This window comes from Saimiri boliviensis, chromosome 3 (assembly GCF_048565385.1).
Source record: "Saimiri boliviensis isolate mSaiBol1 chromosome 3, mSaiBol1.pri, whole genome shotgun sequence".
NCBI lineage: Eukaryota > Metazoa > Chordata > Mammalia > Primates > Cebidae > Saimiri > Saimiri boliviensis.
Window position 1 is genome coordinate 160,763,557 of NC_133451.1, and position 25,577 is coordinate 160,789,133.

Here is a 25,577-nt window from a genome sequence, read left to right on the forward strand (position 1 = left end):
GGAGCACCCAAATTCACAAAACAAGTTCTTAGAGACCCACAGTGAGACTTAGACTACCACACAATAAGAGTGGGAGACTTTAACATCCCACTGTCAACATTAGATTATTGCGACAGAAAATTAACAAAGATATTTAGCACTTGATCTCAGCTCTGGATCAAGTGGACCTGATAGATATTTACAGACCTTTCCAGCCCCAAACAACAGAATATACATTCTTCTCAGTGCTGCATGGCACTTACTCTATAATTGATTACATAATTGGAAGTAAATCACTCCTCAGCAAATGCAAAAGAACTGAAATCTCGTAACAGTCTCTCAGATCACAGTCAATCAAACTGGTACTCAAGAGTAAGAAACTCACTCAAAACTACATGACTACATGGAAATTGAACAACCTGCTCCTCAATGACTCTGGGGTAAATGATGGAATAAAGGGAGAAATCAAGAAGTTCTTTGAAACCAGTGAAAACAAAGAGACATTGTACCAGAATCCCCGGGATTCAGCTAAAGCAATGTAAGAGGGAAGTTTAGAGCACTAAATGCCCACATCAAAAAACTAGAAAGATATCAAATTGACACCCTAGTATCACAACTAAAAGAACTAGAGAACCAAGAGTAAACAAACCCCAAAGCTAGCAGAAGACAAGAAATAACCAAGATCAGAGTGGAAATGAAGGAGACAGATACATGAAAAACCTTTCAAAAAAATCAGTGAATCCAGGAGCTGTTTTTTTTTTTTTTTTTTTTTTTTGGAAAAGATTAACAAAATGGAGAGACTGCTAGCCAGATTAATAAAGAAGAAAAGAGAAAAGAATCAAAAAGACTCAATAAAAAATGATAAAGTGGATATAACTGACCTTACAGAAATATAAGCAACAATCAGAGAATACGATAACACCTCTATGCAAATAAACTAGACTCAATAAAAAATGACAAAGCGGATATTACCACTGACCTTACAGAAATATAAACAACCATCAGAGAATAGGATAACAGCTCTATGCAAATAAACTAGAAAATCTAGAAGAAATGGATACATTCCTGGATACATACACCCTCCCAAGACTGAACCAGGAAGAAGTTGAATTGTTCAATAAACCAGTAACAAGTTCTGAAAATTGAAGCAGTAATAAATAGGCTACCAACCAAAAAAAGCCCAGGACCAGATGAATTTACAGCTTAATTATACCAGAAATACAAAGAGAAGATGATACCATTTCTTCTGAAACTATTCCAAACAACAGAAAAGCAGGGACTCCTCCATAACTCATTCTATAAGGCCAGCATCATCCTGATACAAAAACCTGGCAGAGATACAACAAAAAAAGAAAACTTGAGGCCAATATCCCTGATGAACATTGATGCGAAAATTCTCAATAAAATACTGGCAAACTGAATCCAGCAGCACATCAAAAAGCTTATCTATCATGACCAAGTTGGCTTTATTCCTGGGATGTGAGGCTGGTTCAACATACACAAATCAATACATATAATTCATCACGTAAACAGAACTAAAGATGAAAACCACATGATTATTTCAATAGATACAGAAAAGGCCTGCAATAAAATTCAACATCCCTTCAGTTAAAAACTCTCAATAAACTACGTATTAAAGGAACATACCTCAAAATAATGAGAGACATTTATGACAAACCCACAGCCAACATCATACTGAATGGCAAAAGCTGGAAGCATTCCCACTGAAAACTGGCACAAGACAAGGATGCTCTCTCTCACCACTCCCATTCAACATAGTATTGGAAGTTCTGGCCAGGGCAATCAGGCAAGAGAAAGAAAAAAAGGGTATTCAAACAGGAAGGGAGGAAATAAAAATGTCTTTGTTTGCAGATGACATTAACTTATATCTAGAAAACCCCATTGTCTCAGCCCAAAAGCTTCTTAAGCTGATAAGCAACTTTGGCAAAGTCTCAAGATACAAAATGTGCAGAAGTCACAAGTATTCCTATACACCAACAACAGGCAAGCAGAGATCCAAATCATGAATGAATTCCTACTCACAACTGCTTCAAAGAGAATACCTAGAAATACAGCTAACAAGAGAAGTGAAGGACCTCTTCAAGGAAAGGCTGCAATTGCTTTTGGTGATTTCATCATAAAATTCACTGCTCAAGGAAACTAGAGAGGACACAAACAAATGGAAACATATTCCATGCTCATGGAAAGGAAGAATCAATATCATGAAAATGGCCATACTGCCCAGAGTGATTTATAGAGTCAATGTTATTCCCATTAAACTACCATCGATATTCTTCATAGAATTAGAAAAAATTATTTTAAAATTTGTAAGGAACTAAAAAAGAGCCTGTATAGCCAAGGCAATCCTAAGCGAAAAGACCAAAGCTGGAGGCATCACATTGTCAGACTTGAAACTATACTGTAAGGCTACAATAACCAAAACAGCATGGTACTGGTACAAAAAAAGACACATAGACCAATGGAACAGAACAGAGAACTCAGAAATAAGATCACACATTTACAGCCATCTGATCTTCAACAAACCTGACAAAAACAAGCAATGGGGAAAGGATTCCTTATTTAATAAATGGTGCAAGAGAACTGACTATCCATATGCAGAAAATAGAAACTTGATCCCTTCCTCACATACGAAAATTAACTTGGAATAAAAGCTTAAGTGTAAAGGCCAAAACTACAAAAATCCCAGAAGAAAATCTAGGCAATACCATTCAACACATAGGTACAGGCAAATTTCATGATGAAATCACCAAAAGCAATTGCAACAAAAGCAAAACTTGACAAATGGGATCAAATTAAACTAAATAGCTTCTACACAGCAAAATAAACTATCATCAGTGTGAACAGGCAACCAACCTACAGAGTGGGAGAAAATTTTTACACTCTCTCTATCTGACAATGATCTGATATCCAGAATCTACAAGAACTCAAACAAATTTACAAGATAAAAACAAACAGCCCCATTAAAAACTGGGCAAAGTAGATGAACAGACACCTCTCAAAAGAAGACATTCATGCTGCCAACAAATATATGAAAAAAAGCTGAATATCACTGATGGTTAGAGAAATTCAAATCAAAACCACAATAAGATAACATCTCACACCAGGTAGAATGGCCATTATTAAAAAATCAAGAAATAACAGATGCTGGTGAGGCTGTGGAAAAATAGGAACACTTTTACACTGTTTGTGGGAATGTAAATTAGTTCAACCATTGCGGAAGACAGTGTGGGGATTCCTCAAAGCTCTAGAACCAGCAATACCATCTGACTCCGCAATCCCATTACCCAAAGGAATATAAATCATTTGATTACAAATATACATGCACACATATATGGATTGCAGCACTATTTACAATAGCAGAGACATGGAATCAACCCAAATGCCCATCAATAATAGACTGGATAAAGAAAATGTGGTACACATACACCATGGAATACTATGCAGCTACAAAAAGAATGAGATCATGTCCTTTGCTGGGACATGGATGAAGCTGGAAGCCATTATCCTTAGCAAACTAACACAGGAACAGAAAACCAAACACTATATGTTCTTGCTTATAAGTGGGAGCTGAACCATGAGAACACATGGACATGGGGAGGGGAACAACACACACTGGGACCTGTTGGGGGTGGGGGTTGGGGGAGAGAGAGTATTCAGAAAAATAGTTAATGCATGCTAGGCTTTATACCTAGGTGATGGGTTGATAGGTGCAGCAAACTGCCATGGCACACATTTACCTATATAACAAACCTGATATCCCGCACATGTACCCTAGAACTAAAAATAAAATAAGATAAATACAATAAAAGTAGTACGTTTTACTTAAGAGGGACTTTTGAAACCTCAATACAATCATCTCATTTTACATGATAACTCTGAGCTTGGAGAGGTACAAGAACTTGCTCATAGTCATAGCACTACTTAGTTACAGCACCTGGTCACCTCCTCCCGATTTCATGATTGTTTCACCAGATATCAATATGAATTTTGAGAAAAATAAACAACAAAATGGGGATTCTTCCAAAATAAACATTTCCTATATTAATCTTATATAAAACACTTCACATGATTTCAAACCAGTCAATAAATTAACATTATATACCAAAGTAGCAACAAGTTAACAATCCCTTCTTTCATATTTTGATCAAGTATATTCTAAAAGAAATATTACATTAAGATTTAATGTACCAAATACAACAGCATTTCATTTCAATATTTAACAATATTATTATGTTTGATAATTAAAAGCAAAAAGAAGCTAAACTTTATCTCTTTGTGTTTTGATTTCAGCAATTTTGACAGTGTTTAATCCTCTATGCACGTTCTACACAACGAGAAAGTATGGCTACAAGATTAATCCAAAGAACAATTTAAAAGCTATTTCAATGGCAATTTCTGTGACTGAGTCATGAAAACAGACATAAAGTTCTTGAGGTTTTGGATGAAGAAAAAGTCTCCTGCAGAAGAAAAGAACACACTCATTTCAGAAATTAAAACAACAACAACTCTAACCCTCCAATTAATTTAATTTTTGTTTCTGAAAGCATCAGTAGTAAATTAAAAATCCATGAATCTAAATCTGCAGAAGGGAGAAAGCAGCTAGATTTATTTCTAAATAAAGAATATATGCCTTAGGTCAATTATTTTTTATTGTTCCACACTATAATAATCCTATTTTATCAATATGTATTATGGTACCACTCAGTTTTTAAATAGTAAATCCAGTTATTACAATAAAGCCAATAGCACTAGCATCATAGGTACAATAGTTACTAAATATTTTATTGCTATTTACTTTCTAATGTTTAATTTTTATTAAAACATTAAATACATGGTAGCTTTATTTTTGTAAATAGAACTGAATTGGAATTAACACTGAAATTTTATTTGGTTTTCTTAAAGAGTTAAAATTTTAATTTATTTAATCAATACAAATTTATATAAATTGATCTATTTAAATTGGAGATACTTCTGCCTGACTTTCTGAAATTTCTCTTCTGCATAAATCTGCATTATCATAATTCAACACCTTTTGATTCTTTCTATTCCAATTGTCATGAATGTAGTTAAAACTCCATTGAACACCTGCATGTGTGCCTAACTAGTCTTCTCATTTCTAGTCTCTCTCATGTGCACATCATTCCACTGGCTGCTCCCAGTTTAATATTCCAGTAGCACAACTCTGATCACACTATTTGGAATTCAGCTTACACTGATGTTTCCAAGCCTGGTTCACATGATAATCACAAGGGAACTTCCTAAAAATATAGCTTCTCACTCCCATAGATTTTGATTTAGTAGGTCTGGGGCCCAGGCATCTCTGATTTTAACAAGTGACTCAGGTGATTCTAAATCCCATAGACCAGCATATGGCAATTTCTGCTTTGGGTAATGTCTGTAACATGTCTGTCACACAGCTTAATACTATGATAGGTGTCCACTGTCCTTACTTCCAACTAATTCTGTACCTTTTCTTTCCTCCACCAACTTTTACTCCAACTCAAAGAACCTTCAATGAAGGCTCTCTGCAGTAGTCCTAACTTCGGTTCCCGACTTGATCTTTCACTTAATCTTTGTATATGTCATTCCTGTACCATCCTGGCAAACCAGTCTGCTCACTGCTGTGCTGTATAATTTCCATTGTTTGGGTCTTTGCTCATTAGATTTTGCCCCCTCCTCAGAATTCCTATGGCATTGGTTGTATTATCTAATTCATGGTAGCTTTATTTTTGTAAATTACATATCTATATAATATAGATTTTTATATATCTATATTATATAGATATATAAAATTTATATATCTATATATCTATGATATAAATATATAAATATATATTCAATCATATTTCATATTTCTTCTGCTAGATGTAAGGCCCTTAGAGGCCATGACTGTGTTTTAGTGTTTGCCAGCCACAGTCTCACCTACTCAGCCATCACATATTTATCAAGTGACTATATTATGTGCCAGGAACTGTTGCAGGTGCCAGTGATGGACAAGACAGATACAATTTCTGACCTCAAGAAACTGACACGCTAATGCAGGTGGGGGTAGAAAAGGACAAGAAAATAAACAATAGAAGAGTGATATAGAGAATAACTGAGTGGCCACTTTGATGAGGGAAACAGATTATGGATCTTCTCTGACAAGATGACCTGTTAGCACTGGTCTGAATATCAAGGATCCAGAAGTGCAAAGGTCAAGGGATGCAACATGGGGCAGAGACAGGAGAAGAGAAGAAAGAAGAGAGGATGGAAAGAGGGAAAGGAAGAGAGGGGGAAGAAATGAAGGAACTAGAGAAAAAACGAAGAGGAGAAAAATTGTGAAATTATTCTTTCAGTGTATTACTAATACAATTTTGTGAGATCATTTTTAATAGAAAAATACTTGGGAGGGATTTAAAGGAGACACTTAGCAGATAAAATAAAATACATTAAAATATTATAGCTCCTTTACCACTTTTCTTTCACTTTTCTAACACTTCAGTTTCAAATACTTTTTTTCCCCACTTACCCTACTACCCAGTAGGCCATAACTGGTGGTGCTTTTTTCTGATCAGTCCAGTTTTCAGGTGAACATTCAAACAATACACCATGTTCTTTAACAGGGTTAAGAGAAGACACGGACTTCGCAGAATCTGAACGGTCTCTACTATTTAGTCCTTTCTTTTTCTGTAAATTAATAGGTATTGTTAGTATTAATTGGTATTACTGCTGTTACTTTCAAAGGTTTTCACAGGTTAATTTGAATTGGCTGATCTGAATACTTAAGTGCCTGCAATGACATTCTTCTTATCTGCAGGAAATGTTCTATTCTTCCTCAATACTTAAATAACATATCCTAAAGGAGACTTCATGGATAAAGTGTACCTTGACTTTTCTAGGGAACAGTTTGTTCACAGCCCTTATTAGTAGTATGTACATTATATTATATTAGCAGTTTATAGATCTGTCTTCTGCAGTGGAAGATAGAAAATTATAGGCTTTTTTCCCTAGGGTAGAGACAATATACAATCTTCTTTTGTGTTTTAAAATCAGCAGTGCCTGGTACACAGTAGGTGCTTAATAAATGTGTTCTAAATGAACAGATAATTCTGTAAATAATTGAAAAAACATATATATTTAAAGCATAATTTTCTCTTTCTTTGACACATAGTCTCTAGTTTTCATACTGATTAAAGCTTTAGCAAAATAATGACTCATTTGGACTAAAAGACTTCTTATAAGGTTCAGGCCAAAACAGTGGAGTGATCCTTGATTCTCTTCTTTCCCTTATAACTTTTATCTAATTAATCAACATATCTTTTTGGTTCACCCTCCAAAATATATCCAGATTCCAGAATCCATAATCACTTCTTGCTTTGAGAATTTCAAAAGGTTCCTAACTGGTCCCTGCCTCCACCCTTGCTACTCTGTTTCCTGTTCTACCCACAGTAGCCTGAGTGATCCTTTAAAAAAAATTACAGTCATGTCCCTTCTTTGGGCAGAACTGTTCAAGAATGTATCATCTCTTTCAGAAAAAAAGCCCAAAGTCCTTATCATAGTCCATTCGGCCATGCACAGGCTGGCCCTGCTAACTCTGTGATCTCTTCTTCCACTCTCTTCTCACTCAGTCTGCGTCAACACTCTCCCAGCCCCTAGAGGATGGTTTCAGGATGAAAGTGTTCCTGGTCTGAATATCAAGGATCATCACGCATTAGAGTCTCAGAAGAAGTGAGGAGCCCTTGCATGAACAGTTTACAGTAGAGTTTGTACTCCTATGGGAATCTAATGCTGAGCTGATCTGACAGGAGGCAGAGCTCAGGCAGTAATGCTCTGCAGTTTCGCATTTGCTGTTCCTCTTTCTGGAAGCTCTGCCTCTAGAGAGCCACATGGCTTGCTCCCTCAGTTCATTCAGGTCTCTGTTCAAGTATCACTTGACATGATCAGAGGGATCTTTTAAAACAGTCACTCCTAACTCTCATCCTTACCATATTTTATTATTTTGTGTGACACCGATTCTTCTCAGCATGTTATTTTCTAATTATTTTCTCTCCCCCATTAGAAAATAGGCTTCATGAAGGAAGAGACTTTGTTTTGTCCACTGTTTTATCCCAAGCTCCTAGAATAGTGTCTGGTGCAGAGTAGGTACTTTAGTGTTTAAATAAGATAAGCAAAACAAGTTTATATTACTAAATATTATCAAATAAGTAAATGAAATATTCCTTTATAAAATTTATCAGTTACGTTAAATAGGGAAATAGGAGCATAAGAACCCAAAGCATATAGGAATATATGGCCAAACACAGTAGTTTTACAGATTAACAATTTCTGACGACTCAAAGAAAAATCCTATAAGACATAGAATTTTACTGCTGAATGAGCCCAGAGAGATGATGTAATTCAGCCCACTTGCTTCATAGCTGAGGAAATAGGAGGAGCTGAGCCTCAGTACAGGATTCTTTATTCTTTGTCCAATGTTATTCCACTTTTAAACCCAAGTTCTTCACAAATTTGGCATCCTTAACACATGTATTGCTATATACGTTACAACCATTTTCAGAGAGGTTTTTTGGCTGTATAATGTCACAAGTAAACCTCTGTACGTTTGATCCTTTTGAAGAAATCAACACCTATCTTTTCCTGCCATTAAAACAATCTGATACTGTAACTGTATACAGCATTATTATTTATTCAACAGATAACAACATTCAATGAAACTTCATCCTGGATAGAAAAGCAAGCAAGCAACCAACCAAATGCCAAAACATCTGCATTAGTCTTGTGTATATAGCTGTATCTTAACCCAGTGGTCCCCAACCTTTTTGAAATGGAGACCAATTTCTGGGGGAGGGATGGTTTTGAGATGAAACTGTTCCACCTCAGATCATCAGGCATTAGATTCTCATAAGAAGTTCGCAGCCTAGATCCCTCACATGCACAGTTTACAACAGGGTTTGCACTCCCGTACGCTGCTGATCTGACAAGAGGCAGAGCTCAGGCGGTAGGCACCCTGGCCCACCAATTACCTCCTGCTGTGCAGCCTAGTTTCTAGCAGGCCACAGAGAGCTACTGGTATGGGGTCCAGGGGGGTTGGGGACCCCTGCCCTAATCCTTTATATTCCAAAATGCCTTATACTGTTGGCTAAATATTTAAAGAATTATCAGAGCTATTTTAGGAACCAATTGGTAGATATTATTACCCAAGTAATGGTTGAGTCACAGATATCAAATGTGGAAGGTTAATTTATATTTAAGAACTGTTTTCTATTTTGCTGTAGAAAACACAGGTCTACCATTTCCTGAAATCATAACCCAAGACATCAAATTCAGTATGAAATAAAACCTTGAAGTACTGTGAGTATAACTGTTTTGGCACCCAAGTTAGATTGGGTGAATATTTTTTAAAAGCTTAATTAAATGAAAACAATGCTGGATATATTGATTAGAGAACAGAATGCTTAGAGATCTGGAAATTAAACTGGCAGAAAACTATATTTAGAGCAGTGCCTTACCTCTTCCACCAATGTCCGTTGGAAAATTGCACGAATGGAAAGACAACACTGATGGAAATTCTTTATTAGCTGAGGGTGGATAGAGCCACTTAGCTGTGTCACCTCTTCAAGGGTAGGAGTAATAAAGATTCCTTGCACTGTTTCTAAGGCAACATAGTGGAAAAGTGTGTTCTCAGGACCAGATGTCAGTCTTAAAAAGAAAAAAAAAGAGAAGAAAAAAGAAATTTTAGTAAATTTAAAAATATTGGTTCATTTTGAATTTAGTACACTTCTTACAAGCTTTTATCTACAATATAGTATTAGTAGTATAATTAGGGATGGGAGACTGGGCTAAACATTTAATTCCCTCTTCATCCTTAACTGAAATACAAGCTAGGGTTATTAATTCCCTTAATGGAGACAAATACTACATGTTATGCAAGGATAAATAAACATCAATTCATTTGCAAGTAACTTAATCATTCCTTTGCTAAACAATCCAAATTGGCTAACTGCCTCTTTTTCCGTGGTTGGTATTAAATGACTCAGCTCATGTCTGGTCCAGATAGCTAAAAGCCATAAACAAGCTATCAGTCTAGGGTCGAGCACATATAAAAATGCCTTCCAACAAACTAAATACATTTAAGTCAGTAGCATTAAAGTCTTTTCTCATGATAGTCAAACTGATGTTCCTGAAGAAAAATAAAATTATTCTTATTATGACCTCAAAGTTGGATTAATATTCTATATATTACCATGACAATTCCTGGTAGTATTCTACCACTTCTCATTATTACCATCTTCTTTCTTTCCTATGTTCTCTTACTCATTTTTTCTTTCTTCCCCATCTTTCCTCCTGGTTTAATCTCAGACAGGCCAGCAGGACCTATAAATACTGTTAATTTCTATCAGCAGTAAGATAAGCAAAAGAACAATAATAATAGCAACAATGAAATAATAATAATAATTAACATATAGTGAATGCCCTCTATATACCAGGGTAGGTGTTTTAAAATACCTTAGTTTTAATTTTTATAATGATATTGCAAGATAATATCCACTACCATCCTCATTTTAACCATGAGAAAATCAACGTTCAGAGGACCTGGATTAACTTGCTTGAGAGGTCGCATAGCCAAATGGCAGATTTTAGCTGACTCTGAAGCTTGTTCTTTAATACCTTGCTTTTTCCTCTCCAGGGCTGACTTCTGATTGCAGCAATTCCTCACATGCATCTCAAATACTCAAACTGCCCCATTTTAACCCTTCTATGATAAAAGGCTGTCTATACTAAAAAATATCTTCAGTTGATTTTTTTCCAGCCATAAGCATAGAGGCAAGAAAAAGGCATATTTTAGCTCTTAGCCTAGATACTGCCTAGATCATCTATGCAGATAAATTCTTGTTAAACAGTTAATTAGGCAGCATGATCCAAATAAACTTCTTATCACTGATTTATGGCCTTGGTACTCTTTTTGAGACCAGGGATAGGGAGAGAATGAAATTATTTACAAATTCTTTTCTCACTTTTCCATAGGACAACTGGCTCATTAACAACTGGTGGCTGACAACCTTTCCAGAAATAATAAATTAAATAAGATGAAAGAAATTATGGTTATTTTAAAAGGAAAATAATTTAAAATATACATTTTAATCTGGAGATCTTCAGATTTAAAAAGTATAGAATGAAAATTATTCTTTACAAAAGAATTATTAATACATTTCTTTTGGGGGGGTTAGAATTAACATTTTTGTTATCTTTCAAATTTTCTCTAAAAAATAAGCCACAATACAATACGGTTTAGCTCTTAAAAAACCATAAACTCATTCAGTCTGTGTGTGTGTGTGTGTGTGTGTGTATGTACACACACACACACACACACACACACACATATATATATATATATATATATATTTTTTAACTGTGTTTTGCTCTTGTTACCCAGGCTAGAGCGCAAAGGCATAATCTTAGCTTACTGCAACCTCTGCCTCCCGGGTTCAAGTGATTCTCTTGCCTCAGCCTTCTGAGTAGCTGGGATTACAGGCATGTGCCACCATGGCTGGATAATTTTGTATTTTTAGTAGAGACGGAGTTTCTCTATGTTGGTAAGGCTGGTCTCAAACTCCTGACCTCAGGTGATCTGCCTGCCTCAGCCTCCCAAAGTGCTGGGATTACAGGCGTGAGCCACTGCACCTGGCCCACTTAGTCTAAATTAACTAAAGTTTTAAAAATCACCAAATAAGCAATTACCCAGTAGGAAGACAAAAAATTTGTATAAGAGAGCAGATAAAGTCAGATTTAGTCTTCAGAAAGGTTACTCCTACAGTTGAGAATGGGTTTAGGGTAGGCTAGGAGTTGAGACATTGCTGCAAGAAAACCAGGTGAAAGAAAATGGAAGCCTAAACTAGGGTAGTGTCAATAGAGGGGTGAATGGATTCAAGAACTACGAGAAGAATGGGTAGGACTTAGTTACTGAATGAGATGTTTTATGTATGTTATTTTCAATATATTATACATATTTTATTTTACAAAGATAGGTTTAGGATAGTATATTACATCCTATTTTACATTATGCTTTGAAAATGAACTGCATAGTATAAAAACACCTTTCCATGTCAATAACGAGAATACACACCCATCTTTGGCATCTTTTAAAATAGGAGAGCCTGTGATTTACACCACATGTGAATTTATGTTTAAACCATTGAACTTGAAAAAAGAGTTTCCTTTTACTAGAGACAATGCCAACATAACACAACACATTTTAAAAATTCTGATATGGAGGTAATAAAATTTCAGAGCAATAGTTTTTGTTAAATGGAAAACTAGAGTTTTGTGAAGGTACTTTTGGGTTCCATAAAGGGTTTGGTTCCAATGTATTGGTCTTAAAATCATGTTTAATTATCAAAAAATTAAACATTCATATTCAGAGGCACTAAATACCAAATTTTAACACTTCAGATTTCTAACATATTTTATGCAGACAAGTTACTTTTTGTCTTGACTTCAGAAAAAAAGAATTTCCTAAGAACCTTGTAACACATATATTTGAACTTACTGTAAAGTGTTTCAATGATTAAGAATGTGGTAGCTCTGTACTGTATGTGTGTGAACTCTATTTGTACATGTCTAGTCATTCAAATAAAAGTATGCAATTGAGTTTATTACACCAGTTGATCCCACACATGACATCCCACACATAATTAAATGTCTGCCAAGACCCAGGCAGATCTGTATCACCACATGATAACTGCATAAGAAGTGAATGTGTAACATTTCATATTATAACAATGAGACAGTTTAACTTGCTAAGCATTATCTCCTCACTCAGTTTCTTGTACATCAGAACTCCCTACTCAATACAAGTTCGAAGTTTTACCTATTTTCTAAAGACAATGTAATGGGTTCAGTTCCCTGGGAACCAAACTCTGAGAGTGAGCTGTGCCGGAAGGAAACATTAGGAAGTACTCTTGGGAAAAACAGCTGTAGGGGTGGAATGACTGAGCAGGACTGAGCGGAGGGAGAAGGTGCAATGTGCTGTGGCAGCAACAAGCCTCAGTGGATACCACTGGGTACTATGAAGCTTGGTTGGCCTTTCAGAATTGTCTTCAATTTACGCAAGGGGCCAAGCCTTTGTACTAACTTATTTATTAGTCATTGGAAGTGGGCTCCTCCCAGGAAGGAGTGTAACCTTAGCTGAGTCAACAAGATTCCATGTAGGACAAGGCTAGGGGAGTGACATGCCTAGGGGAGCTGTGAGGCATTAGCAGCCACCACTCTCACGTGTTGGGAAGGAATACCCTGAGCTATGGTGTAACTGGACGGCATACCACTGTATCCACCAAACACTCTAAAAATAGTAAACTCTAATTTAAAAATTATATTAAATATACAAAAGGGAGGTTACCTGTGGAAGAAAAATAAAGGGGGACTTTCACATTTTGAAATATTACTTTGTGTGTTTTTCTCTCTTACAGTACATGGTCATTTTCCTAAATGTATAATGAAATATTAAAGAAATACCACAGATATTATCTTTAATATGTAAGATATATCAGAATTACATTTGTTGAGTAAAATATATATTATAGAATTGTACTTTATCACTGTAAAACTTCCTGAAAGAGTTTACGTGAGCAAGAATAAGGAAGTTTCTTACTTCGTTGTGTTATATATTTCTAATTCTTTTTCTGGAAGGTCCTTTTTCAAGTTTCCCAAATGAAATGGATTTGGAAGAGTAGACTTCTTTTTAGTGACCTGAAAAATATAGTTAAGTAGATTGGTTTATATCTAAGAATGGAATAATATAGCAGAAATAATTTAAAAATTAAACATCCTTCTAAGAGAACTACTTACCATTTTGCAATGCTTCCTTTAAATATTTTTCATGCTAACTTGTACCTCTTCACTTATACTTGGCTGTCAGGGATCCCAGGGTCATGTTCCGGGATGGCATGATGGTATTCCCTGAAAACCTCCTACTAGAGCCCCATTACCAAGTTTGTATGTATGCATACTTGTCTCCCTCCCTAGACTCTGCACTCCTCAAAGTCAGGGGCTGTGTCTTACTCATTTCTGTATCTCCTTTGTGTAGTATGGCCTTTGGCACTTAGTAGGTATTTAATCAACATTTGTTGAATGGCTGAATTTTTTTTTTTTTTTTTTGAGATAAGGAGTCTCACTCTGTCACCCAGGCTGGAGTGCAGTGGCACAATCTCCGCTCATTGCAACCTCCACCTCTTGGGTTCAAGTGATTCTCCTTCCTCAGCCTCCTGAGTAGCTGGGATTACAGGCACCTGCCACCATGCTGGACTAATTTTTGTATTTTAGCAGAGACAGGGTTTTGCCATGTTAGTCAGTCTGGTCTCAAACTCCTGACCTCAAATGGTCTGCCCACCTCGACCTCCCAAAGTGCTGGGATTTACAGGTGTGAGCCACCTCATCCAGCTGAATGGCTGAATCTTAAAGGTGAACTCAGTTTCTCTTAGGAGCTGTTCCGGGCTTGGTAATTCTTTAATCTGTCCAAATCCTTTTAGACTATTTCTACCAATTTCATCGACTGGGATAATAGGTACGGTACTGATGTTAGCATTTCCAAATATACCCCTCTTAGGGCTCCAAAAGTATTCTGTTGTTTGGAATGAGGAGATTGCATCTGGTTATTTATGCCATGCTACTAGCATCTCATATTTTATTTGTGCTCCTTCTCAGACTTCTCATCTGGTATCACTTCCATCCACCCACATGACAAGTTTCAAAAATGTTTTGAAAGATGGCAGCATCACTAGAATAAGTACAAAGCCTCCCAGGGTGACTGTTTTGATAATCATTTGGATATTTTATGGTATTTTCATGGGGAAAAAATCAGGAAAAATGATAGTCTGAAAAACGAACATCCTCTTTACAGTCAATTTTTAAATCTTTGAGTATTATACAGGTTCAGATTTTAAAATCTATATATATAGGATAATACGCACACAGAGAGACATATACAGACACACACACATACACACATTTAGGGTTCTGATTCTCTTTGCTGAACATTTCATTGGCTATTTAGTCAGATCACCCCACAACAGGCCCCACAGCTTGGATGCTCTCTGTTATCACTGCAAATAGGGAAGAAAGAGATGAACATGGAAATTAAGATTAGTTTCCCTATTTCTAAGTACTGCTAAACAGAAAACGAGGTCAAGGGGCTCTTGTCTTATTACTTGATATTTTTCTTTTTCTTTCTTTCTTTCTTTCTTTTTTTTTTTGAGATAGAGTCTCACTCTGTCACCCAAGCTGGAGTGACAGATTGTGCAGCGGCACAATCCTGGCTCATTTGCAACCTCTGCCTCCTGGGTTTAAGCAATTCTTGTGCCTCAGCCTCCAGATGTATCTGGGATTACAGGTGTGCACCACCATACCTGACTAATTTTTGTAATTTTAGTAGAGACTAGGTTTCAACACGTTGGCCAGGCTGGTCTCCAACTCCCAGCCTCAAACAATATGCCATGCCTGGCCTCATATTTCTTTTCTTTTTGGTTCAAAATCACTGGTTTGCCAGCAGTGACTGAAACATCCACCATGTCAAATGCAGAATGGTATGCCACTAAAAAAGACTGTCTTGCAATTATAAAATAAGGACTGGAGAGACAGCTTAACTCCCATAATGTACATACTTGAATGAGCACACACCTTAAGCAAGGTTCCACTTTCTTCTAAACCATCAGAGCCCTGAGATTCTCTTTCCTTCCGTACTGCATCTGATGTAGTATGGGGGCTAACGCCATCATCTTCTCCACCTTCACAACCATTGTCAGATCCTCCACTGCTTCGCGAAGGACTGGGCTTACGTGTCTTTAAGGAATAGTCACCAAAAAGTGTTCTTCTACATGTTGGAGAAGTTGCTACTTTGGAAGTACCTTGTAGCCTACTGAGAATAGGTGAAGTGGTCAAGCTATCTGTTTTTTCACGTGATCCAGTAAGGAACCAGTCAGCACAAGACAAACAGGGGGTTGGAGAAGATGCTAGCCGCTCATCTATGCGAGAATCTACTCCCTCCAGCTGCTGAAGAGTTGTTTTGACCTGATCCACATATATACAGTCTGGTCCAGGATTCCCAATAGCTTTGGATGCACAGCCTCCAGCTTCTAATAGTACACATAGCATATAATGTTTCTAAAGGGAAAAAAAAATTACAAATGTAGGTTTAGTTACCATGAAAATGTTTACATAAAATGTACATGTACAAATTTATAAATACTGAAGACATAGAGGCATATGGCATAACCATATGATGATTATACAAATTTCTTCCCTCATCTTTCCTTTTTGGTTATTATCAATGCTTCCTGATCTCAGTTGAAAACAATCTTACATTGCCTTATTTTGATATAATATCAAACCACTTCTTTTGAGACACAGAATTCCCTAGGATAGCTGTCAAAGAGCCTCAGTTATTGGAAGTCCTTTCATCTACAATTACATATTTATTCTGTTTCTGATTCTATATTCTTTTCATGTCTCCCTCTATCTTCCAAAACAAGCCAATGGATAAAACCACTAGAGAAAGGGGAACAAAAGACTTTAAAAACCTGCTAAAATCCTTTCTTAGATTTTATTATTTGTCCATTGGTATTAAATGGATGCAAAAGAAAAGGAATAAGGGGTATGTAATATTTCCTCGAATACTAGTATTAGACATACTAATTTAAAATGAGGATGTTTGTGTATTTGTTTAGACAGTCAATAGATACCTACCCAGCTCCACATCCCTCATCCCCAGCCAAAAAAAAGAAAAAGAAAAAAAAAAAAAAGACGAAAAATCTCAAGAAAGAAGCTGAGGTAAACTTACCAAGCCAACAATTAGCAAAAAATATCTTCCTTCAGGTTCTGGAAAGACTTCAGTGTTTGAGTCTGCCAAAGGTTGGAGGTGATGCTGAGGAAACACTTCTCTCCATATTATCAACTGACCAATTCTTTGTTTTGCTGCTAATGGCAGCAGACAATAGTGGCGACAGTATGCAGCAATATCAATAAGATCATCCTTGGGCAAATGATTGCATATCAAATAACCCTTGAATTTAACCACAAAGAGCAAAAGTCTACCAGTGTTATAAAGCAATTAATGCTATAATATATTTCTAAGAGTTTTATAAACTATTCTTCAGTTGGTTTAGAATATTCTAGTTTCAAATGGGATAAATACAGTAAAGGCAAATGCTTTTTTCTTGAGGTCAAAATAGAGATCAAATGATAACTTAAGGTCTACCAACAGGTAGACTTAAGCACAAAGCAAGATCAAAATCACTTCTGTGTAGTACAGCTTCAGTATTTAGCAAAATTAAAAAAGAACTGAATTCTGAGAACGGAAAGACAAGAAGCAGGGGTCATGACAGAGACTCACTTTTCACTGTGCACCCTTCGCTATTGCTTGATTCTTTGTTAGATGTGTTTTATATTGTGTTTAAAAATCCTTTTTTAAAAATAAAAATACTTAAATTCATTTGATGCCTAATTTACTTTACATGGACATCAACTAAATGTTTTATATATAAGATTTATTTAAAAGATGTAGCTTACTTTTCTTTTTTCCTTTTTCTTTTTAATTGAGCTGAGTCTCACTCTGTCACCCTAGGCTGGAGTGCAGTGATGTGATCTTGGCTCACTGCAGCTTCTGCTTCCTGGGTTAAAGCAATTCTTGTGCCCCAGCCTCCCAGGTAGCCGGATTATAGGCATGCACCACCATGCCCAGGTAATTTTTTTTTTTTTTTTTTTGTATTTTTAGTAGAGACGGGGTTTAACCATGTTGGACAAGCTGGTCTCAAACTCCTGACCTCTGGTGATGTGCCCACCTCAGCCTCCCAAAGTGGTGGGATTACAGGCGTGAGCTACCACGCCCGGCCAACTTTTCAACAGAGGATAAAAAACACTCTTTGAAAAGGAAAGTAAGGAAAGTATTGTTCTTCTCTCTTACATACTTGATTCTTTGAGTACTGTTTCTCCTGTGCACATTTGCAAATACTTTATAAATGCTTTAGACTGCAATGAAATCATAAATACCATATTTACAAATATGTAGATGCACATCTTGTTTTAAGGTCTTAATCTGATCAGGCATGGTAGCTGACGCCTATAATCCCAGCACTTTGGGAGGCCAAGGCAGAAGGATTGCTTGAGCCTGGGAATTGTTTGAGCTGAGAATTGGAGGCTGCAGTGAGCTATGATTGTACCCTGCACTCCAGCCTGGGTGGCAGGGCAAGACCCTGTCTCTAAAATAAGAAAGATCTTAATTTATGGTACCTATATTCAGAAGAAAAGAGATAAATGTATTTTTCATGTTTGTAAAAGTATTGAAAATTTAGGTCTGTTTATACAGCAGTTGGACATTTCGACTTCAAGCTTTAACTTACCTTGTAAAATAGAGAAGAACCCAAAATTGTATACAGCCGCCTCATGTCATAGTAATCCTCAGACTGGGGGAAAAATTCATAGTGGATTTTATATTTTAATTTTTTGTGATAAAAATTTCAATTAAGCTATAATAGTTAAAATGAAAATTATATGCTTTAGTAACTAAACTTTTCATAGCGTCATCTTTAGAAACTAGTATACCAGAGTATTTGAATAAAATATAATATGTATATATTTATTTCATTGAGAACAACCTTATTTTTTATTCTTTTAAGACTCTTGATTAGAGACATTAAGAACATAAAATCTGTTACTCTATGAGGGATTTCTTACAACAAATCTTTTTAGGACAAAAAACTTTTACTCTATATAATCTACAATATCCAATATTACCATATGCTATTTTTGAAAGCACAAATTGGTGCAACCTATTTGCAAGCAACTGAGTGGTATGTAAAAAAAAATTAAATATACATGCCCTTTGAGTAATTCTACTTATAGAAATCTACAGGAATACTTAAGCAGTGGAATCAGTTGGATTATTTGTAATATAGAAAAATTAGAGATAACATGAAAATCAACAATGGAGGAATGGCCAGCAAAACTAGATATACTACAGAATATCACATATATGTTAAAAAAATAAGACTGCTCCTATTGGAGCAGGCATAAAAGTTTTTAGGATATATTGCTCAGCAAATCATGCAAGCTGCAGAACAAAATATAATCATCTGATTTTTGTTAAAAATAGCACCCCCACCAACTATATACATGTGTGTTTGTTTGTGTGTGGGAATGTATGTATATGGAAAAAGGTCTGGAAGGATATGTTCCAAACCATAAGAGCAGTTACACCTGAGGATGGAAGTGATAGAAAGGGATAAGCGAAGATATTTGCTTTTAGTAACCATGCTTGGATCTTTACCCAGTATACAGCTATTACTTTTATAAGTTTTTTTTTTAAACCCAATGAAACCAAAAGAAAACTAAAAACTGGAAATAAACTAACCATTCCTCAACTGGGGAATGGACAAACAAATTGTGACACATCTATATGATGGAATACTACTATTCAGCAATATTAAGGACTGAACTGCCTGTACAATAGCATGAAAGAATCTTAAATCCATTATGCTAAGTTAAAGCCAGACACAATAAATTAACTACTATATGATTGTTTATTTAAATTCTCAATACACATGTGGAGTGTCTGCTTTATTCTAAGTGGCTGTCAGAGGCCCAGTCATGAACCAGGAACCAAAGAGTTGGGAACTGTGGAGCTGAACAGGGCAGGGATGTTCAGTTATCAGAAGGTAAAAGGAGGTCAGCTGAGTCGCCAGACCAGCATTAAAGCCAGGCTGAGCAGGATGATTAACTTATATGACATCCTGGAAAAGGCAACATCATGGGGACAGAACACAAATCAGTGATTGCCAGAGGTTGGGGGTATGGAGAGTGGTTTACTGTAAAGGGGCACAGAAAAATTTACTGAAAATAAATTATACCTTAATAATAATTTTTAAAAACTAAGGAAAACACAGAATCAGGATATAAGATTAAATCTTAAATTTAATTTCACCAAAACATTTAGAAGAGATCCTTATTTTCATATTTTTTAAAATTAAGGCAAAATTTGTGCTCTGTGAGTTTTGACAAATGCATACAGTTATGTAAGTGCTACCAAAATTGAAACGTAGAACAGTTCCCTCGACACCTCCCTACACCAACTTTTTTTCTGAGTAGTAGACCATTCCTGAATGTATCAAAATTTGTTCTGGTATTCACCCCTGCTAATGGACAGCTAAGTTATTTGAGTTGTTTCCACATTTTGGCTATTACAAATAAAGTTGCTTTGTATACGGGTCTTTGTATTACATATGCTTTCAGTTCTCTTGGTTTAAAAAGATTGGAACAGACTGGTTGAATTATATGGTAGGTATACGTTTAGGTTACTAAGAAACTGCCAAACTGTCTTCCAAAGTAACTGTACCATTTTACATTCTCAATTTACCATTTTTTTCTTTTATGAATTGTGTTATTTTTCTGTATCCAAGGAATCCCAACAGATCATTTTTTAACCATAGAAAATATTGTTAACTCCACTGCTCATTAAAATAATGTTTCATAAAGGCATGAATTAGATTTTTAAATTAAACGTATTGAATGTAAGTTCCAAACACTGGATATTTTAATACTTTAGATCTGAACTGCTCCTAATGGTTAACAGCCATCTAAACACTTTCCATTAGTAAAAAAAAAAAATTATGAGCCACGAAAAGCTTACGATGAAGAGTTTACCATGCGTAAATTTCTGTTATTTGTACAGACAAAACACCCCTCCATTTGTTTAGGGTCTTTGCTAAGACTCAGTTACCCCTTCAAGCTAACTTTCTCCTTCCACTTTCACCTGCAGTCTTCTTGAGGATAATCTACACTTCATGGCTTCTACTTCTTTACTTCCCATTACTTCGTAAAATAACTTTTATTACTGAGAATTTTGGCATATACAAAAAGGTAATTGTACAATTAGTTCTTGCATAGCTATTGTCACCCAGGTTTAACTGTGACCAGTCCTTGGCTCATCTTGTTTCATCTGTATCATCATATTCCCCTCCTTATGCTGAATTATTTCCAAACCAATTCCAGATATTAAATCATTTCATCTGTAAACACTTCAGAATGTATGCATAAAACCAAAGGAATCTCAAAATGTATATAATCATAATACCATTATCACAATCTAAAGAATTGTTTTCATCTAATACCCAGTCATTAGTGTTTACATTTCCTTGAATGTATGATACCCAAGAATAGATTCTGTCTCATTTATGAGATTCCTTGACTCATAGATGTTTTTAAAAGTTTGTTCGAATGAGGATCTAAGAAAGGACATACATATACTTGGTTGATAATATTAAGTCTCTTGTATCTGAGTCCTCTCTCGATTTCTCTCCCTTCTCCTCACCCTCACACCACCTTTTTCTAATTTATTTGGAGAAGAAAGTGTCCTGCAGTATTTGCCACTCTGGATTTTGCTGACTGCAACTCTTCTTCTCCAAATGGGGTCTTTTAACATGTTCCCTTCCAGTGGTATTTCCTGTAGGTTGGTAGTTACATCTGAGGCCTCATCAAGCATATTTTATAGGTCATCTGTGTGCTTCCATCAGGAACAACATATTATCTGCCGTTTTTCTTTTTGTGATAGTAGCAGCTATTGATGACCATTGCCTAGATCCATTAATTCATTGAGGGACTGCAAAATGGTTATATTCCAATTCTGTCAGTCTTTCTTGATATTTCAGGGTTACCTCTGTTCGGTAACATTGATATATGGTTCAGACAGGAAAGGCTGGATAAATGTCTGATTTTTCTTCATTTAACAGTTTTCACAAAAACAAGTTGGTGCCCTCATATTCTGCAAAGTTGACTAATAAGAATCCTTTTTTTTAAAAGTATCATTATGCACTCATGGACTTTTACATATCTGATGTGTTTCAATCTTTTGTAGGTATTTCCTTATAGATGTTAAAGAGGGAGCCTCTTCAAGTTGTCTCATGACAATTTGAGTTCTACTATAACTCTATCAATTTTTGGAAGGCTTTCTGGATTTCTGATATGACAAGATGTTCTTAAGCTTATCTTGTACATTTTCAGCCCCAATTTTGGATGAGCAATTCTTGAGGAGTCCTGGTTCCTTTTGGTGAGAAATGTTATTTACACACCATGTCCTGGGTATACTGCGATGGTCACTATTGCTAGACCTTTTCATTGGACATAGCTAGGAAATACAATAATTAAAAGATTAAAACCCATATTGATACTTCCAATTTAAGTACAGCTCTAGAGGATTCTTATTTAACTTAATCAGTATTATACTCATATTCATTTTCCTCAAAAGCTTAGTTCTTAGTGACATGTAATGTATGAATATCAAATGTAATGAATCATTTTTAATCCCATAATATATATTGTGTAACAAATATTTCAACTGAGTAGAAAATCTTAAGGTAAGCAAAATAGATTTTGTCAGTGTCAAAACAGAGGCCCAATGTGTATTTCAAGACTATTATATATCAACTTGGTAAATAGTTAGAATAACGACTGGTATACAAAATAAAAATTCAACATTGAGCCTTTAATAAAACCCACTCCTTCTCTTACCAGTTCTGCAAAATCTGCAGCCTCCAAGTCGCTTAATGCCATGTCTAATTCCATCTATGTTAAAAAAAAAAAAAAAAGTAACATAAACATTTGACTTACATTGAGTTACTTTTTCAGTGATGGCCATATAAAAAGTGGTTAAATTACTACTTGAAAAATTGAGTATCTTTCTCTTTTGTGTTACTTACGAAATGTCTCAAAATGGAACATATTGTTTTTAAGCTTTGCAAATATAAAACAGCTTACTCACTTAACATAGCATATTTCAACTAAATCTCAGTAACTACAAAATGGTCCTTACCATATATTCAATGCATAGTAAATTTATGAGGTTCAAAAGTTGCTTTCTAGTTTTAAGTTAGAAATTAACCCATTTGATTTCATAGAAGAAAATGAAAATCAGTCTTAAAGCAGCTAACTTATTTTGAGTTGTTCTTATTTCTCCATTTCATGTATATTACTCAATAGTTAGATTCTTGAAAAACACCAACATTCTTCCCTGTCTTTCTCTTGGACACAATGTTTCGCATTCAAGTGTTGTTAATCTTTATTCCTAGATTAAAACACCCTCTGGAATCTGGCATAGTTCAACTCCCCCACAGAGTTATTGGAAAAAAAATAGCTTATTTAGGATTTGGATTGTTTCTATGGAAATTGCCTTAACTCTTTTATGCATCACCTTTGTTCTTCTTTGAAGCATCCCAAATTTAAAAATAGAATAAATTTAATCTGAAGTTTAATCTATAATACAAATATATATATAAATCAAAACTGCTGGCAATTGATTTTTGTGGCATACATGCTATTTGTGAATAAGAATCCTTTTTTTTTTGAGACTGAGTCTCACTCTGTCACCTAGGTTGGAGTGCAGCGGCGCGATCTCGGCTCACTGCGACCTCTGCCTCCCAGAGAATTCTTTTTTTTCTTTAAATGCCAAAGTACTCTCTGCAGGACTGTTTCACACACAAATTATGTCTTACTGAGAAGACAAAAGCTTTTGAAATATTAGTCATGCCTTTCAGTGCTTTTTACACAGTATGACTTATTACTCATTTGTGACCTACATTTTTCTTCATCTTGCAAATACTTTAGTTTCCCTTTTTGGTGGCTATTAGTCTGTCTTGTGAAAAACTGTAGGACAAATTTACCGATTTGTGATTTTTGATCTCAAAAACTGTTCAACGAGTTGCTATTCCTGCTACTAAACTCTATAGGCAATTAATGTACAAGATTACTGTAATATATATGTTTGTTTATATTCCTTAAATGAAAACATAAAATATCTTTTAATTATTTCACTGTACCCTAGGAAAATATGATTGAAAAAAAAAACACATCAAAATAAAAAACTTCTCAAATACCTGGGAAGGAAAACTGGAGTAAGACTTTATTATATACTAAAACTGGAACAAATACATTTTTTCCAAGTTAAAAATAATGATTTATTTTGTTTTTAAAAATACACAAACAAAAATCACTATTTCCACCTAAAATTGGCAGGTATAAGTTACCTTATAGACATGTTTTTAACTAGATTTCTTAAGGCATTCAATTCCTTAACATTTTCCACTAGAAGATACATAGTCAATAAATCCTACAATTTTTAATAATGAGAAATACCAAAAGAAATGGAATCAACCTAAGTATCCATCAACAGATGAATAAAGAAAATGTGCTAAATATACACAATGGAATATTTAGCCACAAAAAAAGAACAAAATCCTGTCATTTATGACAACACATATGAACCTAGAGGGCATTATGTTAAGTGAAATAAGCCAGGCACAGAAAGACAAACACCACATGATCTCATTCATATGTGGAAACTAAAAAAGCTGATATCACAGAAGGAGAGAGTAAAATGGTGGTTACCAAAGGCTTGGGCAGTTAGGGGAGAGGGCGAATGAGGAAATGTTGGTTAAAGGCTATACAATCACAGACTTGGGTAAAATTTTTTAAAAAATTAGAAAAGTTAAGCTTACAGAAATGAAAACTAGGCAAGTCATTGCCTGGGGCTGGCAGAGTGGGGAGAAGAAATTGAGAGGGGAAAGAGAGAAGTAAAGAATAACTACTAATGGTCATGGAACTTCTTTAATGCATGATGTAATGTTCTAAAATTGATTGTGGTGATGGTTAGGCAGCTCTGTGAACAGACTAAGAAACATTTAATTGTACATTTTAAATGGGAAAATTCTATGACATGTAAAATATCTCAATGAAGCCATTAAGAAAAAAGAACTTGATTAAGTTCACATAACTATTGTTCAAGCTGAAATTTTTTAAAATAGTCAAGAGAAAGTCTTGATTATTAAACTGCTGTGCTATACTGCCTTAAATGAAGTGATTGGTATTTGAAACGTATTGGGCTCTATTGGTCTAAAACAGTGAGGTTCAATAATTTACCATCATGTCGCAGAACATTTCAGTATAAAATTAAGGTCTTAAAAGTATCTTTAAATAAAAAAAAAATGAAATCACATCTTATCAAAATTTATGTAGTGCAGCAAAAGTGGTGCTTGGGGGAAGTTTATAGCATTAAATGCATATGTTAGAAAAGAAGAAAGATCTGAAACCAATAATCTAAGTTTCTATTTTAGGAAACTAGAACAAAAATCAAATTAAATCTAAAATAAGCAGAAAAAAAGAAACAATAAAAATTAGAGGAGAAATCAATGACACTGAAAACAGGAAAGCCACAGAGAAAAATCAGTGCAACCGAAAGTTGGTTCTTTGAAAAAAAAAAAAAAAAAAAAAACACATAATAAAATTGATAAGTCTCTAGCCGAACTAAGATAAAAAGAGAGAGGACACAAATTACTAATATCAGAAATGAAAGTGGGGGCATTAGTGCAGAGTCCATGGATATTAAAAGGACAGAAAAAGAATACTGTAAACAACTCTTATGCTCACAAACTTGATAACCTAGATGGAACGTGCAAATTTCTTGAAAGATACAAGAAGAAAAAGATACTATAAATTGGCTTACACTTATTAAAGAAGTTGAATCAATCATTAATCAACTTGCACCAGGCCCAGATGGGTAG

The 25,577-nt window shown here is 35.2% G+C and overlaps 1 protein-coding gene across 4 annotated transcripts in view; it reads right to left on the bottom strand.

The window, feature by feature from the left end:
- Positions 1 to 3,798: 3,798 nt before the first annotated feature.
- INTU (inturned planar cell polarity protein) overlaps positions 3,799 to 25,577 on the bottom strand; it is a 95,339-nt gene continuing 73,560 nt past the window's right edge. For 3 of the 4 annotated variants that reach the window (XM_074396928.1, XM_074396926.1, XM_003927719.4), the window contains exons 9-16: positions 22,534 to 22,587; positions 18,372 to 18,434; positions 16,814 to 17,035; positions 15,655 to 16,137; positions 13,631 to 13,728; positions 9,492 to 9,681; positions 6,512 to 6,669; positions 3,799 to 4,457 (exon numbers count right to left, since the gene is read on the bottom strand). In XM_074396928.1, the coding sequence (XP_074253029.1) occupies positions 4,346 to 4,457; positions 6,512 to 6,669; positions 9,492 to 9,681; positions 13,631 to 13,728; positions 15,655 to 16,137; positions 16,814 to 17,035; positions 18,372 to 18,434; positions 22,534 to 22,587 (1,380 nt within the window). In that variant the 3' untranslated portion in view covers positions 3,799 to 4,345. Of the gene's footprint in view, positions 4,458 to 6,511; positions 6,670 to 9,491; positions 9,682 to 13,630; positions 13,729 to 13,748; positions 15,081 to 15,654; positions 16,138 to 16,813; positions 17,036 to 18,371; positions 18,435 to 22,533; positions 22,588 to 25,577 lie in introns of those variants that run through there. The other variant, XM_074396929.1, reaches the window with a different exon arrangement.